This window comes from Fringilla coelebs, assembly GCF_963513975.1.
Source record: "Fringilla coelebs genome assembly, chromosome: 1".
In the NCBI taxonomy this organism is placed as follows: domain Eukaryota; kingdom Metazoa; phylum Chordata; class Aves; order Passeriformes; family Fringillidae; genus Fringilla; species Fringilla coelebs.
The window spans coordinates 53,743,538-53,761,451 of NC_140028.1; the positions used below are offsets into that span (position 1 = coordinate 53,743,538).

General features: G+C 41.5%; 1 protein-coding gene across 1 annotated transcript; it reads right to left on the bottom strand.

Annotated features, from left to right (window-relative positions):
- Positions 1-525: 525 nt before the first annotated feature.
- LOC311153025 (uncharacterized protein) lies at positions 526-9,071 on the bottom strand (the record flags this gene model as incomplete). Its single annotated transcript, XM_084204566.1, has 8 exons — positions 526-1,168; positions 2,452-2,549; positions 3,439-3,625; positions 4,322-4,412; positions 6,274-6,354; positions 6,952-7,091; positions 8,231-8,816; positions 8,971-9,071. The coding sequence occupies 8 exons, from the start codon at positions 9,069-9,071 to the stop codon at positions 1,040-1,042; spliced, it is 1,413 nt and encodes a 470-aa protein (XP_084060692.1). The 3' UTR covers positions 526-1,039.
- Between the last annotated feature and the right edge of the window lie 8,843 nt (positions 9,072-17,914).

The window sequence follows — 17,914 nt, forward strand, 5'->3', positions numbered from 1 at the left end:
AAGTGGGACATGAGAGTCTTAATCCTACTCCTAGTCCTATCCCTCAGGTGTGTCCACGTCTTTTTATGAAGCTAAAGAAGCTGTATTAGTTTATTAGCAAGCTAAGTCTTTCTACTCTAAGCAGTTTGCACCCAACTCTACCACCACAATGTCACAAAGGTAGAGATCGACACCTTTCAGAAAAACATAGTTCTGCAATGTAACTATGTTAAACTTTCGTGGCGTGTCATTACAAACAAGCTAGATTCAAATCTTCCAAGGTTCTGCAAGCTACACTTTTAACTGGGAGTCGTCTCTTTTCATTCCCTGCTTGCCCTCCCTGAAGCAACACCACATTTCTGCCTCGGGGACTGTGACTTTCTGCACTCCCACTTTCCTTTTCAGCTCTTCAAATGCCAGAGTTCTTCAAGGACCTAACTCTTGAATCAAAAAAGAACTTCTGAGGAATTCTTCTTTTGATGATGCAAAATGCTCTGAATACACTTTCCAATTCTGAACATTAAATCCTTCCTTGATCCACAAATTTTCACTTATTATTGGGATTGAAGAAAAATTCCAAGCAGAGATTTAGCATTTTTCTTTTAAGAAACCCCTCTGCGATAATTTAATGATAGAATTAATTTCTGTTTGCATTAGCACATCCTTAGGACAGAAATTCATGCAGACTGACAAATCTACACAGACACTTTGATTTTATGTAGCTTACAGAAAAGGATAAATTGGAAAATTCTGAAAAATAAAATAATTTCATTTTATTCCCATACACATCCACAACCAGATTATATTCTGCAAGTGTGAAATAGATGGGTTTGAAACTTAGTTGAAGTTATGCAGATCACAGTTTATTTAAAAATATTTAAACAAACAAAAAAAATCAAGGTCCCAAAATACAACATTTCCAAGCACTTGTCATAATGAAATCACATTACTGAATCTGTATTATCAAACTACGGTAGCACTTAAGCAATGGTAAATTGAAGTGTTGCAGCAATTATAAAAAATATGTAGAAACTCTACCTGGCATTAAATTACTCAGTAGTTACAAATGTGCTGTAAAAGGAAGTCCATATATTACACTGATTTGTTTCAAGCACTTCTCATATTCATTGTTCAGTTTCACAGATTCCTGTACAGCATGTTTTAGATCTTCTACCTCTTCAAAAAAATCCTAAAAAAAACCCAGAAATATTCACCTTGAACTTTTTTTTCAAAGACATTCTCAGTAAGAGCTAGTCAGCAGTTCAGTTATTCCAAGACACCTTCTGTATTTTTACCAGTGTATGGCTGAGTTATGCAAACACAGCTATGGCGAGATACAGCACTCAACTACAACCTTAGGTAATAATTTAATAATTTCTGCCCTGAACACACAAGCAGAGTTCAAGTTATGTTAGAGGCTGGAATACAGACTAGTAATAGGAAAAATCAGTTTTAAAAAGGAAAAAATATGGACTTACAAGACAGCTACAAAATGACAATCCAATATGACAAGGGAATAATGTCACATTCTGATTCTTTGTAAGTCAGAAATTGTTGGGAAATACATGGAGAGAAGAGTATAATCACCCAACACTTTGTTTCACCAATCCTTCAATGTTCTAGCTACCAAAATAACAATGTGTCTACCTATAACCATCTATAGTTGACATTCTCCTCCCTATTCTTCCAGCATTTTTAAAATGAACAGCTACATACATATAACATACAGCAACTTAAAAAGGGACCACTGCTAAAAAGCTACAAGCTCAAGTTTACGTATCTCTCTTGCAAGATGAAGCTCTCAGCCACACGTTGTCCCTGATTCCCAAACACAGGGATCTAGAACTCACCCTGGCTTAATGTTCTGCAAGTTACACATCCAATGAACTATCACCCTCTTTTACTGTTACCCCTGCAATTAATACCATAATGCTATTTAGTTTGGGAGAAACGACTGCAAGGTAAGAAAAGAGATTCTTTAAAAAGAAATCTACAACAACAAAATAAAAAGACTTGAGGAACAAGCAAAAATCAGCTTAAACAATTTGCTGCTGAAAATAAAACCTTATGTCACCCCATTAAACTGAGTCTTCTATAGTTAGGTAAGAGCTCAGCATCTTGTTACATAACTTAAAGAATTACCAAATGTTCACATTTTCAATTTTTACACCTATAGATCTAACAAAAAATTCAAAGCCTCTGCCCTCCCTAAACTTGGAGTTCTGTCAGAGGTATAACTTTGACATGCTTAAGTTCAAGAGAAAATAGTCTTCCTTAGCTGAGTAGCCCTTCAGGACATGAATGTTTCAAGCAGTCACTCATTTCCATCTCTCTCAGAATGCTATACACTGGTTTCTTTATCTATTCTACTTGATAACAACATATGTTCAGCCTAAAGAAGTTTCAGCTCAAGCAGAAAAGTTAAGTTTTTAAAAAATCACCTACTGTTAAGCTTGTCTTAAAATAAATTACCTTGTCTAATCCAGCTAATTCATTTTTTAGTGCTCTCTTTTCTGCAGACAACTTTCCATTTTCTTTCTTCAGCTTTTTAATCTCCTTCAACAATAGCTCTATATTCAAATGAAAAAATGTAGAGTTCAACCATTACAGTCAACCTCCCCCTCATATGAATCATATTACAGCTAAAGAGCTGCCTACCTTTTGTGATATTAGAAAATTATAGTTCAGCTTCTTAAGTACCTTTTTCATACAGTGATTTATTCTTAAGAACTGGCCCAGCATATCCCCAGTACTATGAAAGATATCAGGGATCTGCCAGTTGGATAATCTGGATCTGCCAGATTCTTAGATGTGGGATTATTTTACAAATAATTTTACAATCCACAAAGCACACATCACATGCTTTATCTTTTTCTGGCTCATGAGAGGGTCACATCAGCCCTTGCTGCTACACATTTCCTGAAAATTATGCCTACATTATATGATCTCATCCATCTTTTTTCTATGCTTTGAAGTGGAAGAGGATCACACCTAAAATTCCGGATTTCCTTATGAGAGGAAGAACGTACTGAAACCAGCACTGTCCAGGCTTGTCCAATGCTTTAAGGCTAAAAACAGGTTATCCTGTGACTCAGTGTCTGAAAACCAAAGGCTGGTGCAGCAAACATTATTACTAAGAGATCTGCACAGATACATCTTACTAGAATAAATACCAGCACTAAATACAGCCACACGCTCCCACCTCTGATTACAACAACAGATCCATTTCAGAAAAAGAGAAAACAGCAAACATTTTATCACAAACAAATGCAAGGAGGAATCCTAGATTACAAAATGCCATTTTTACACAACCGGTTTTCAAAAATGAAAAAAACATTTTAGATACTGCTGGTTGAAGGAGAAGAAATAGCCTGGAGTGGCCTCTGGATCAGAAATAAAATGCATTCTCTCTGCTGGGCATACTGGAAGGAACATCATCAGAATTAACTGTGCCATTACCTAAATATCTACTGCAACAGGCTTCTTTCTCTGCAGAAACGTCCTTGTGAGAAGCTACTCCTCTCTCTGGGGCTTGACTTCGTTTTCTAGAAACAGCACTAGTTTGCCAAGAAACCTTTTTACATTCCAGTTGCTCAATCCTTTGCCTCTGCTCTTGAAGATTATGCTCTAGCTCATCAATTTTAATCTGTTGAGAAAATCTTTTTTAAATGCATAGAAAAAATGCGGTTCAACTGAATACAACTGGAAACATAACCCAAATGCAAACCTAGAGCTTTCAATTGCTGATTTAAAAACTACATTCACCCAAAGAGTTTGAAAGGGAAAAAAAACAAAGCAAAGATGAAGAAATTAGAAAATTAGACTGGTGAGCTGCAATGCTTGCTCCATGCCTGAAGAGGCAATATCCTCTTGAAGCTTCTGGAACTGCTCCTGACCACACAACCCTACCTTCACTCCAGTTATGATGCCAGACTCTGCACAGCAGGGCCACAGACCTTGCTATCCAAAAGAACTTTCTTTGTCTTCATTTGGTTTGCCTTCTGCTGAACTTCTGAGAAAAATCAGCTCATGACACATGCAGAAAAAACACCAGGGCTGGTGCAAAAGAGGTCACAAGGTGCATATACAATTGGAAGGAGGGGTAGGCGGAGGAGTAAAGAACAAACCAAGGGAAGGGAATACATCTTTCTGCTACAGACACGGCAGTGACAGAGTTCACTTTTAAAGGGAACTACAGGCTACCCTCCAGTATCCCTGTCATGGGAAACTAAGCACAAAAAGAAAAGCATGATTCCATTTCACAAATGTAAGAATTACTTTTCAGTCTCCCTAAAAGTTTATGTTTGGCTGTTTGATACCAGCTCCAACAAATTCTACTTACAGTGAGATTTTTAATTGCTTCGCTTTGCTCCTTGTTTGCTTTGGTTTCTTTAACATAACGCTTCTGTAGCTCATTATACATCTGAAGTAGTCTAAAACAGAAATGCATAAACTGCTGTAAAACATGAAAGACAACAAAATGTGGCATCATTTATGGTAAAAGTATTAGAGATGCCCCACAGAGATCACTTGGCCTATAGCTGTGCTGCAGAGACTCGCAATAGAAATATTCAAGATGGCAGTGAATGAAATGTGACCATCAACACAGAAAGAGAAAGCACCAGAAAATAACAGCAAAGCAAGTTAAAAGAATGGTCTGTATGGATGGCAAAGAATCCTTTTTACTCAGCCAGACTGAGGATCCCGTTGCTTTTGTCCAGCACACATGGCCACACTCCAATTAAACCTCAGTGCAAATCACTCTTTGAGGGAAGACAGCAGCAACAGGAGGCTGGCAGTGACTTTGCAGCATGTCATATACAGCATTCCTCTCCCCATTAGCACAACAGGAATAGCAAAAGAACACTCCTAAAAGATTTTTTAAAGTTTTTCCAGCGCCAATCAAGAACCCATGATGAGGACACATGAGGCAGTTCCCAGCTCTCTGTGTTGCACAAAACATCTCATTGCTTCCAAGTGTGTGGGTGCGAGGATATGAGTGAATGAAACCTATGTGAAAGTGAGTGGGTAAAATAAATGTCAAATAAACAGATTAGGGTTGTTAGCTTTCCCTCTGATATTATTTTGCATCGTGTTCTGCTGCACTAATTTCCTACCCTATTTCATAGCATTCAGCCAACATACACGAGGCCCACAATTTAGCTGATGGACATGAGCAGACATTTTTCCTATTTTTTTAGGAACTACAGTAAGAGCTGCCATTCATAATAAGTCATGACTGCACACCACAAGCAGGATGAGCAATACTGTAGCACAGCACAGCTTTGTGAAAGAACACACAAACAAATGCTAGAAAAGAAAGCTAGGTCGGGTTATCTACGTGCAATGTAACACAAGGCAGGTACAGCACGCAACTCAAAAACTAACTTGGACTTCTTCTACATGAGCACCTAACTAGGAACTCAATTTGAGCCCAGAGCCAGTCACCCAGCCTTCCTATGTAACTACACAGCTTGCAAAGAGAGCCCAGCACACTGTAAAGAGATTTGAAAAAAAAAAACAAAAGAGAATGGGTCTTCTACAGCCACCTAAAAAGACTAAAATCAGGGCACTTGGCCAAAGAGCAACAGAGATCTGTGTAAGATCCACATTTATGTAAGTGCACAAAAAACAGCCTTTGAAGGGGTGAGCAGCCTAGAATTTTACAATTTAATAATCAAGTCATAGAGGGATGGAGCAATATTTTACATAGCTTGCCTAGTTGTTAAAAATGTTCCAGTATGTTTTTTCTTAAAGACAAAATTGTAGCTTTTGCATCAGAAAAGCAGTTGCAAGAGCTTAATTCTATCACTTATTGGCAAACTACAGTAAGTAGTGGCTCAACTCTAAAATTATTAGACTGAAAAGCAGAATTGCTTCTCTAGCTTATTTCAAAACCAGCCTATAAATTTTATATGCAAGAAACACTGCGCAACATAAAATGAGCTGAGAAAGATTCCACACAATAAAAATAAAACCACAAAATTCTAAATTAAAAAATCTACAAAAAAGATCATTTGAGTGCACACAGGCACATGAAGGAGGTTCCTAGCTCATTGAATTCTCAATGAGCTACCTGAGAAAGAAATCCATTTTGTTCTTTGCTTGGTGCTCTTTTCAAGTTTAACCCAAGATTTTGTAATTCTTTTTGAAATGTGAATGGTTTTCCGTTGTTTCAAAGGCGGAAAGCCACTTGCATAACAGCTTTTAAAAAAATCAACTGACTTAATCATGAACATTTTCTACACTACAGAGAGGAATAATTCTGTGAAGAAGCAGCTTCCAGGAACTCACCTGACACTGTCACTCTCTAGAACCAGATCCTTGCTGTCTCCACCCTTATGCCATAAATGGGTTTCTGTTTGAACCTGAGCACTTAATTGAAACAAACACAACAGCTTCATAAAGTCATATTTCACTAATTTAATTTAATTAAACAAATAAACTGAAAAAGGCCAAGTTACTTTCCAGTTTGATTTTATGGTAGAGTTTCCAGGCAGATCACAAACACACCAAAACTTAAGCCTTGGAAGATTTTTGTGAACTGATGTGTAAATCCTGGCAGGACACTCTCCGAACTCCTAGCACTACAGCTTTCCAAGTCCTTAGGTTTTAAATCTTTCAAACAGCATGGATGTTGCTCAATTTATCTTTATCTTACTACTTTTTGGTGGAAAAAAGTGTAAAAGCCTTTGTAGTTTGACAGAGAGAGTGTACTGGCTGAGCAGGAGTATTACTTTTTGATATTAAAACTGTTTCTTTCACTACAATAAATTTTGTGCAAGATGCCCCAGATGTCCTTTGTTCCTCTACAGGGCCCCAGCATTTTCCACCCCACCATCCTGTCCACAGATAGCTCCTCAAAATACACAGAGCAGATAATGCCTAGCTCATCTCAAGGACATGCAAACATTAAGTCCTGAAATGCTGCACTTCTTTTGATGCAAAAGAGAAACGTTTGACAATTCTTACTCTCTGCTTGTGCCACAGACATGCATTAACTGCTGCAGAGACAGTTGTTCTTGGATCTGACCCAGATTCCTTTCTAGCTCCTTATTTTTTAAGTGTAGTTTTTTCACCTTCTTGACTAACTGCTCATTTTCATCAGTGAGCTGAAAAGGAAGAGAATCAAAAAACGAAAAATCAAGGAACACTTTCAAATCAAAAATTAATTAAGCTGATAATGCTTCAAATTAAAACCCTCTTCCATAAACTTTACTACATTTTTCCTAAACCATAGAAGTATCTAAAGGAAAATAAAAGGAAAAACGACTGGCTTCAAATTTTATGAACATTTGACTACAACAAAGCTCCTTTAACAGTTATCTATTAAAGGTGTCTAATATAACTTCATAATTCCTTAAGAAACATAGGGAACTGGTTATGCATTTAAAATTTATCACGGAGGGACAAAACATCCAAATTATACTCCTAAACTAACAACACCAGCTCTGCAACTAAGCTGGTGTTTATTTTTGATTTAACCTCACCAGAGACAAAAACACAGCCATGCTGGCTGAACTTCTTGCATCCATGTCTGCTGGACCTTGCCCAGCAGTATAGAGTCTCATCTATAATATTATATTACATATATATGAGGCAATATATAGCAATATGCATTTTGTATATATAATTAGATGTATATATATTAAGGCGTATATAAGATATATGTGTGTATATAGTATATATAACATATAAAGCTACATATAAGGCAATATATTATACATATATAATACATATAACTGTATTTATAGTTATTTATATAACATATATAACTATAGTGTGTATATATATAGCATTTATATGTGTGTGTATTATTGCATATAATATATATGTTATCGTATATATAATATATAAAGCTATCTATAAGGCGATATATCATACGTATGTAATACATATAACTGTATTTATAGTTATAGATATAACATATATAACTACAGGGTATGCATATATATAGCATTTATGTATATATAGCATATATGCATACATATACATATACGTATATGTATATATAGCATTATGCATATATATGTATGTACATATTAAATAAAACTATTATTTATATACACACAAACATATATAAGTGTAAGGCCTTATCCTACAGGGTACTGAGTACACCCGACGCCCTGAGCCAGCACCGAGCCCCGCGCTGCGCCCTCAGCCTGCGCTCGGCGCCGAAGGCAAATCCAGCCCGGCCAAGCCTCCCGCGCCCTCCCGGGCCGGGGCTCCCGAGAGCAGGGGCCGCACTCACTTGGAGGCACCTGTGCACGACGGGCAGGGCCATGGCGAGCGCCGGGGCAGTGGGCGGGACAGGCCGGGGCAGTGGGCGGGACAGGCCGGGACGGGCCCCGGGACCGGCCGGGATAGGCCGCCGGGGTAGGCCGGGGTGGGCGGGATGAGCCCCAGGATAGGCGGGGACAGGCCCGGGATAGGCCGGGATGGGCGGGATGAGCCCCAGGATAGGTCGGGACGGGCCCGGGATGGGCCCTGGGATAGGCCGGGATGGGCCCGGGATAGGCCGGGGTGGGCGGGATGAGCCCCTGGATAGGCCGGGACGGGCCCGGGATAGGCCGGGATGGGCGGGATGAGCCCCAGGATGGGCCGGGACGGGCCCGGGATAGGCCGGGATGGGCGGGATGAGCCCCAGGATGGGCCGGGACGGGCCCGGGATAGGCCGGGATGGGCGGGATGAGCCCCAGGATGGGCCGGGATAGGCCGCGAGCCGGGACGTCAGAGCCGAGCGCCCGGCGCGGGAGCGGAGCGGAGCTTCTGCCTGGCCTGGGGCGGCCGGGCCTGCTCCGGCACAGGCTGCGGCCGCGGGGGAAACACCCCAGTGCCTTTCCAGTTGTCAGTAGTGTTATTCGCAGGTTCAGTTGGTGCGTGTCATTCTCAGGGTGGCCTGCGCAGGGCCAGGAGCTGGGCTGGATGATCCTGCTGGGTGCCTTCCATCTCAGCAGATTCTGTGACTTTCTGTGAGGGACAGGCACCCACCGGGGCATATTGAGAACTCTGCCGGCCGCAGATGGCACGGATACACCAACACACGCCAAGTGAGGGTTCTCTGCAAAAGCGGGTTCTGCATCTCCCCCCATCACAACGGGTAGAGGCCGTCCCCGTGATGTCCCCCTGGCAGGAGATAGCAGCGTGCCTGGTAATGCTGCTGCCCCCCCGGGAACAGGGGCTGTGTCCTTGGTGCTGGGGTGCTTGCTGTTGCTGCTTCTTGCTGGGCTTTGTCTTTTGTGTATAAATAGCTAAAGGGAGGGTGGCCAAGAGGATGGAGCCAGGCTCTTCTCGGTGGTGCCAGGACAAGAGGCAATGGGCACAAACTGACCTGCAGGAAGTTCCACGAGGGTATGAGGAAGAACTTCTTTACTGTGGGGTGACCACAGACTGGAACAGGTCACCCAGAGAGATGTGGAGTCTCCCTCACAGGACATATTTAAGAACTATCTGGACACAATCCTGTCCATGTGATCTGAATGGCCCTGCTTGAGCAGGGAGGTTGGACCAAATGACCCACGGTGGTCCCTTCCAACCTAACCCAGTCTGTGATTCTGTGATTTGGGTTTTTTCTTTTTCTGTTTTTTTTTTTTTTTTTTGGCAGACCAGGCTGCAGGGCACACAGGCAGGACAAAAGCATTCCACCCTCAGGACTGCACCTCACAGACACCATACCAACAGCATGCACTCACCAGCCACAGGAGGAGCAGCTATCACAGCTGACCCAAAGCAGTGACTATTGCCTGATGGTCTTCCAAGCCTTTGTCAGTGGCAGTTTAAAACCTTTTCTCTTCCTCTCTCATTTGCTAGGTCTCAAATCTGGGTCTTCTCTTGTTCCCTGCAGCTCCTGTCTTTGTACAAAATCTTGCCTCACTCATTTCTTAAAGCACATCACACTTCCTTTTTTGTTTCTTTTTTTTTTTCTTTTTCTTTTTTTTTGTGTTTAATGTTGCCACCTGCCCCTCCATCTTGACCACGTAGCCTACCTGATTGCAGTGCTTGGCAAATTCTGCATAGAACCAATCACAAAATCGTAGAATGCTAAGGGTTGAAAGGGACCTTCGACGATCCTCTAGTCCCAAACCTGCTGCCCTGTGCAGGGATACCTCCCACCAGACCAGGTTGCTATCCAACACTGGCCAGGGCTGGGGTACCCACAAGCTCCCTGGATAACCTGTTCCAGTGCCTCACCACCCTCAGTAAAGAACTTCTTCCTAATATCCAGCCTAAATTTCCCTTTTCCATTTGTACTCATTACTCCTTGTCCTATCACTACTGTTCCTGACAAAGAGTCCCTCTCTAGCTTTCCTGTAGGCCCCCTGGATACTGGCAGCTTGCTGTGAGCCCCAGCTTTCTCAGCCTGCTGTGCCTGGGAAGAGGGTGTGGATGTGACAGGAGCTCATCACTGCCTGCTTGTGAGTCAACAGTTCACTGAAAACATGGCAGGAGACAGGTCAGGTTGGGCTGTGAGCAGGAACTGGAACTGTAATCAGATTAAGGGAAGTGTCACACACCTCTGGCTCCAGGGCACAACCTGGCATCTCTCCTCCACTCTCAACCCAGTCACCCATCCAGTCAACTTCTTGAACTTCACACAGGGGTCAGAGTGAAAGGTGAAAGCCTTGTCTGTATTCAGCTCAGGCTTTGCTGTGCTGAGCTGAATGTGCACAAGATTCCCAGCTCTGAGGCTGTCAGCAACCTGAGAGCCCATGTGAGGGAAGGACTTCCCATAGTGTTACCTGCTGCCAGGAATTCTGCCTGTGAAGACTTCTGCATTGGTTCCATAGAAACCACCACCCAACACTGCTAACTGCTGGAGCCTGTGACAAATCACCTTGACTCCAATTGCCTGGCATTAAAATTGCTACTTCAATCAGCAAGTGCCATGGAATGAACTAGCAATGGACAGTTCATGCTGTGGAAACCACAAGGTCACTTCTTGGTAAAAGGACAGCTGGATGTAACTAGCTACAGCTGGATGTAGCAGCAAGGAAAAAATAAACTTGGGAGGGATAGTAGCAGCCAGCAATGCCATGGTGCTGTAGGGACAGGGAAATCCTATTTTCAGATGAAGCAGCAATACTCTGAGATGCAGTAACTCAGTTTTATTCTGGTTTATCCAGCACAAACAACATCTCAAGTGAGGAGACTGTAAAACAGGAATAAAAACTACATACAGAAGAAAATACAGCAGATCAGGAGGTGCTGAAATCTGAATCATTTTAACTGAGTTTGGTTATTGTAAAGGACAGCAGTAATTGTTTTCTGTGTCTTCCAGAGGAGAATGAGCACAAATCAAGTTACTGTCTAATAGAGTAGACATCTCTCATCCCTTCAACTGGATGAAAAGGAAAATTTCTTGATATCAAAGAGAAAAATTCACATAGTTTTTCCTCAATATACATTTTAATAAACACATCAGAGAATGATCAGGTATGACTTTGAATACAGGTGCACCTAATATGCACATCACAATGACAAGAGCAAGTAGAGCAAGGACAAAAGTCCTTTCCAGGCCACCATTTCAATGAATCTATGTTATTGATTTAGAAGAAAACACACTCTGATATAATAGAGATTCTGATATTTTGCAGAACTTTCTGAAATTACTTCAGAAATAATTTTTCCAGTGACAAAGAGAAGCTGAAGTGTAAGAGTGCAATGGAGAGAGATCAGCACAGTGGAATCCCAGAGAGATGCGGAGTTTCCCTTACAGAAGATATTTGAGAACCATCTGGACACAATCCTGTGCGCTGCGATGACCCTGGTTGAGCATGGAGGTTGAACCAGATGATGCACTGTGATCCCTTCCAACCTGACCCATTCTGTGATTCTCATGTGAAACTTGCAGGCCCAGTTTCCCCAGCTCTTCTAGCAACACAATAACCAATTCTGGGCACACTGCTGCTCTCCTGCTTACCCAGGAGTTGACAACACAGCTGTGCACGGTCTTTAAGACACAAGTGTTGTCAAAGCTCAGAAACTGTTACCAGCAGTACACAAAAAAGTTGGGAAATAGGCCAACAAGAGCTAAAAGGGAAACAAGAATTCCTGATTTCTGACCTAGAAGGCAAGACATGCAGCCCCCTTCTTTCCCAGTTTTTCATGCCTGGCACGGGAATTGATGACAGACAGAGGAAGCAGACAACAGCCAAGTTTCTCAACTATGCAGGAGTTTGAAAGATGCAGATTTTGTCAAACAAGCATTGATCCTCCAAATAACACCAAAAAACCCCCTACTTGTGTCTTGCAACTTTTGGGAAAAGCTACAGCTGAAGTTCTTGTTGGTTTAATGATGCACACTATCATCAAACATCTTCAAAGTCACCATTGATTTTGAGAGGCTCCACTTCAAAATGAGCATCCATTCTTCCAAATTAAAGATACTCCATCAATTTGTGAAATTGGCCCAAGGCTGTTGAGTAGCACTGGGCATCAGATTTTGAAAATCAAAAAGCCAGTTAGCCTATGTGTATACAAAATACCCCATTGTTTATACTAATGATAAAAGACTGATGTGCACTTGATTAGGAAATATGTTACTTTTCTAAAGATCCTAGCAATACATTATTTTAAAAAACTTCTCAGTGGAAGTGAATGTATGAAATGCCACTAAGATACTTTCCATTGTAAACAATGACAGCAGAAACATTTTCTTACACTACTGTTCAGCTCATTTGTTGAACACAATTTTTTTCCTTGTATTTTTGTTTTAATGTAGTTTGGTATGAACAAAGACACATTTCATGCTGGCTTACATAAATGAAAATGTCATTGATTGCAGTAGTGCTGAATCTCCTACTTGCTGCCAAACAACAAGAATGTGACCCATTTCACTCTTTTTCAGCTCCATGTGCACCAAAATCATTGATTTGTCAGAAAATATATAAACATGGGATTATACAACCCTACAATATGATGCAATCCTACAGTAACTCCCAAGTGTAGCCTTTTTCCACATGGATTAAAGGTGATTATGTGTCTTTTCAAGAGCTATCATCCTCATCTGATTTTCCAGGAATGAAAATTTTCCTATGAAAATCTACATGCCTTTGTAAATCATGTACAAATTTCACCTGCCCCAAATTAATCTCTTTTCTCATCCACCCACCGTGTCAGCAGTGGCTTCTTACTGAGTCCTTTTCAGGCTGGAAGATGGCAAGACTAAACTTGATTTTTCTGCCTGGTATGTTATATGGCACAATCAGGGCTGCCAGTCTCACAGCCAAATGCCATTTGAAAATTCATGGAACATCCTTGAACAAAATGGCCAACATGGGAAAAAGGCCCTTTCCCCATCTTGTTTAGATCTTTGGTCACAGATTAATGATCTCATTTGTGTTCAGGAACCTACCCTGAAAAAGAGAGAAGCAGTCTGGCTTTCCCAAGCCTCAGAATGACCGTTTTGCCTAAAAGCAAAAGCTCAGAGTTCAGTTCATGAACATTTCCTGCATATCAAGAGAAAAGCACCAAGACATGATTGGATTAAAAGTGACCATTTGCAGAACTGGAAACAAAAAAAATACTTTCTCATAATATATAAGAAAGTCAATTTAATCTTAAAGCTGGCAAAACCAGAGGCAATATTTATTAAACCAAATTAGGCTACAGGCATCCCTGTCACAGCATGCTGACAGAAGTTCTGTATCCCCCTTCAGTGACAGGAACATCAAGTTATAATACTAGATGGTTTTCAGTGGATAATGTTCAGTGTTTTCAGTGGATCAAAATACAATACCAGCATGCATGTGGCAGTCTGCTGCTTCTCCCTTCAAGGCCAGGGAAAAATACCTTTTTATTTTATACCCACAAACATGGTTTAGGGAAAAGAGTAACAGCTTGGGACTGTATTACCTTGTCACAGAACCCCCTACAGAGAAGAAAAACATCTCTCACTGTAGAATCAAAGGCACTCACACCTCAGGAAAGTTCTTGCAGCCATACCTCCTGGAAGAGAAAATTTCCCAGGATGACAGAGCCAGTCTGAAAACTCCAGAAAAAAATGGAAGGATATCATTTTACCAGTAGAGCTACCTGTCGGACCTTGAAGTGAAAAAAATTTCATTGTTATAGCCTACCCCCGGGGTAGATCTAAAGGGAGAGCCTTGCACTGTATGTTTAAGAGAGTTTCTTAGTTTATAGCAGGAGGAAAAGCATGGACTGTGTCTAAGCAGTGATCCCTGTGCCTTCTGGACATAGTGAAGAAAGATGGTCAGAGTATGGCTCTGCATGATAGAAAGGGAACATGAGAAATAGCTCATACACCACTCAGTGCATTAATCAAGCGTTATGCCATAAATAACTCATTAGCGAGCATTATGGAAAACAGTGCCAGTGTTAGGAGTTCCTGTTTGTCTCCAATGGAGCAGAAGTGGGATCAGCACAGCTCTTCTGGGGAGTCCAGCAAGAAGAAAGAGCATCTCCTCACTAACTAACTTCCCTTCTTGTAGGCAAAAGGAAAATCTGGGCCAAACAGCCTCTTGCATCAGGTATAAAATCTCCCATTGCAACATTAGGATTACATTAAACTACAACGTTGTAGCAGTTTGCACAAACAAAAAGCTGCTCGTCTGGGTTACCACGTAAAAGCACGCTCAAACTACATGCTTTGTGAGATTCCTGATAAAAGCTCTCGGGAAAAGGACTAGAGATGGTAAACAACAATTTTATATGACTAATCCAATATAATCCTATGCTGGGTAAAAAAGCCATCTGCATGATTCCCGCTGAAGTGCACTTTAATAACAGTGCAGCAAGCCTCTGGCTGTCACACTGAGGAAACGATCTTTCCCACTCAGGCTAATAATTGCAAAAGATTTCTTCCTTTTTCTTTTTTTTCACCCCTGTTTTTATTAAAGCTGTTATACGCTTGTCGTCCCGTTTTATTCCCTGTTAGGAGATTATCCATCAAACCCGTGAAGTGACAAAGATCCGCACTAGAAGGCATCTGAGGATTCCATGTCGACGGCCGGGTAGCTACAGCGAGGTCACCCTCTCTCTGCAAAGCTACAACCTTTTTTGTTACATCACTGCAGCCTGCAATTACTGTCGGAGTAGAGAATGGCAAGCTGTCTGCTGAGGCAGAATTAAAGCAATTCCAGCTGCGGTAGCTTCCCCCCCGAGTGACGCTGGGTTTTGCTCCGAGCGGACGGCGGTGGGGACCCCTGTGCGGCACACAGAGTGGCCGCACCATGGACTCTGCCAGCGGCTTAGGGCAGGAAGGGAAGGAGACTGCCACCCTCAGCTGAGCCACACCTAAGTCAATTAGGGCTTCACACCCCGGGAGAGAAGGAAATCCATGACTAGGCTCCCTTTTCTCCTCTGAGGTCAGAGAGAAGAGGTTTTCCCTTCCACTGAGCATTCATTGTCTTAGGAAAGGAAGTCTGACATCCACACAAATTTGCCTGGGGCTCAGGAGGATTGAGGCAGACAAAACACCCAAGCAACACTTGTATTTCAGGTTCATCAGGATGGGCCTATTCCAAGTGTACGAGATTAAACACGTGGCGTGTGTGTAGGTTACGAAAGGCATGTGAGAGGAACTGGCTAGTGTTTGGGGTTATGAAAGATCAGAGGTTATGAAAGACCTTGGCAGTTATGAAAGATGAGCCAAGAGTCTGATCCAGCAAGGCAGAGAGCAGCCTCAACCAGCTCGGAGGTGAATGGATAGTCAAAATCAGCCAGCAGCTCACGTGAGGAAGCTCACGCTGCCTGGGCAGGTCTAGGCTAAGGAAGGTTTGAAAAAATCATGGACTAGGAGAATGATAAAGGGAAATATTATCATTTAAAGGCCTTACAGACAGCTGTATTTTTTTGCAAAGTATTTTGGAAGGTCTTAAAATACTAGCTGCAGTTACTGATTTTCTAAGTATTCTTTATGGGCCTTCTAGTTCTGTTTTAAATCTACCTGCACAAGTCGGATAGCTGCAGTGAATCTGTAAAAATCAAGGTTTCATTCAGGTATTTTAGCCTCTCAAGTTCAACCTTTGGTGACCCTATTATTACTATTCTACCACCAGAATGAAGAGAAGGCTGGGGAAATTCTACTGTTCAAATGCTTATTTTCCAGACATCACTTAGAAAGAGGTGATGACTCCTGCTAAGAAAAATATTGAGGAGAGCACTTCCCCCTCTTTGTAACAGTACTTCTCTGTGATGGTGTGTGTAACTTTCTGTAGATACCTTCAGTGGGGTTACTTGTGTATCCTGCCTACTGCATTGTAATTCACACTACCTGCTTTTAAAACATGCCTTAAACAGCCTTCCAAATGCCCTTGTGGCAGCCTAATAACAACAAATCTCCAGGTACTGAAGCAGACCCAAGGCATCCGGGAAGAAACCATCTGCACTACATCAGAATAGGATCTAGCCTGTTTCAGCAATAGGTATAGACTTCTACTGTTGGTAAATTCAGTAACTAAAACTTTGTAGTTCAAGGAAAAACACAGAAAACACTTCTATTATGGTCTGAGATGCTTCCTAGAATGCAAAGCCATGATTAACTGTACATTTTCTTTTTCACCAAAGTTAAAGCTGTCTATACTACATCTCAGCAGTCCACAAATCTCACCAGGAAATATGTTTACCCATCTGGCCCTGTACAGAAACTCTCTAGGGAAGATCCTGAAGACACCTCATGCTATGGCAGCAGTAAAAAGCACAGATTTCCAGAACCTAGAAGAAAGTCAGATTAAAGAAGGATCCAGATCAATTCTGTTCTATACTAGTCCAAATTACACTGCATGTTTGTAGGATTATTGCACTTATGGAAACTTATAAGAACAAAATAAATATGCATTTGGAGGAAACAAGTCACTTAGAACAATCAGTCAGCAGAAAAATTTTCAAACATTTGGTGAGGATTTAATCAGGAAAATTTCATCATTTCATGCTTCAGCCATACTTTTACACTATGTGTAGTAGTTAATTCACCTTCTCAGAGTTTGTTACTTTTTTTTTTATTATTATTCAAAATGGGGACTAAAAAATAGTTCATTAAGTAGACTGACAGCCTTGCTGTCTTTGTGGCATACACTGCTAGGGTGCAGCTTAGAAATTTAAAGAATGAAGTTGAATTCTTGTGCTACAATCCATGAAGTTTAGTCCCTTGCTTTAGAAGGAAAAGGTCCAAGTGTTTAGTTTTAAAAAGTGTCTGTTATTTTTGTGAATTGCCTAGGCAAGAATGTCCCTCTCATCCCAAAGTCATCCGTGTCTTACAAAGTAAACAACAAAAGAAAATAGATCTAGATTTAGGGTCTGATACGTTAAGTAGAATACCCACGTCAATTTAATTTGGCCTAGTCTCTAGGAAATTAATTAATTTTGTGCTCAGAGATAGTAAATGGTGGTGTTACACAATTTTCTTCATGCAAATGTGTTCACTACTAAACCATCTCTATTCTAGCCCTGAAAATGAAACTCTCAACCACAAATCAGGTGCTGAAAGACAATAACAGATTTCATACACTCTATGTACCTAATGCCTCTTTCAAAGAGCCACGTTGATGGACTGAGTCCCTGGGCTCTCTTTTTTCCCATTCAATGCCAAGTGCGCATCAGAACAAGTCATTTGGAAAAGCCTCACTCTGACAGATAAAGTGTGTGTTCCCAACACTCGCTCGGTGTTTTAAGCACAACAGTCTGGCTGCTCTATTGCATAAGCACGCACTCATCCTGGGCTGCCCTCCTTCTAAGAGGCGGATCCAGAATCGCCCAGCTCTGTTCCCTGCTCTGTCGGCATGGCACTTTGGCTTATACGGATTCTGGAACAGCGGGTTCTGAATTCTCTTCTTCTCATCCTTGACAAATCCAAAATGACACACGAAGACAAGGGAAAAATAGAAAGGGCCATGTATTTCTTACCACACACTTGAACACCCAAGCACTAACAAGCTGAACCCCCGAGGCCGCTTTTCCCACACTTTTCCTCTTTCCT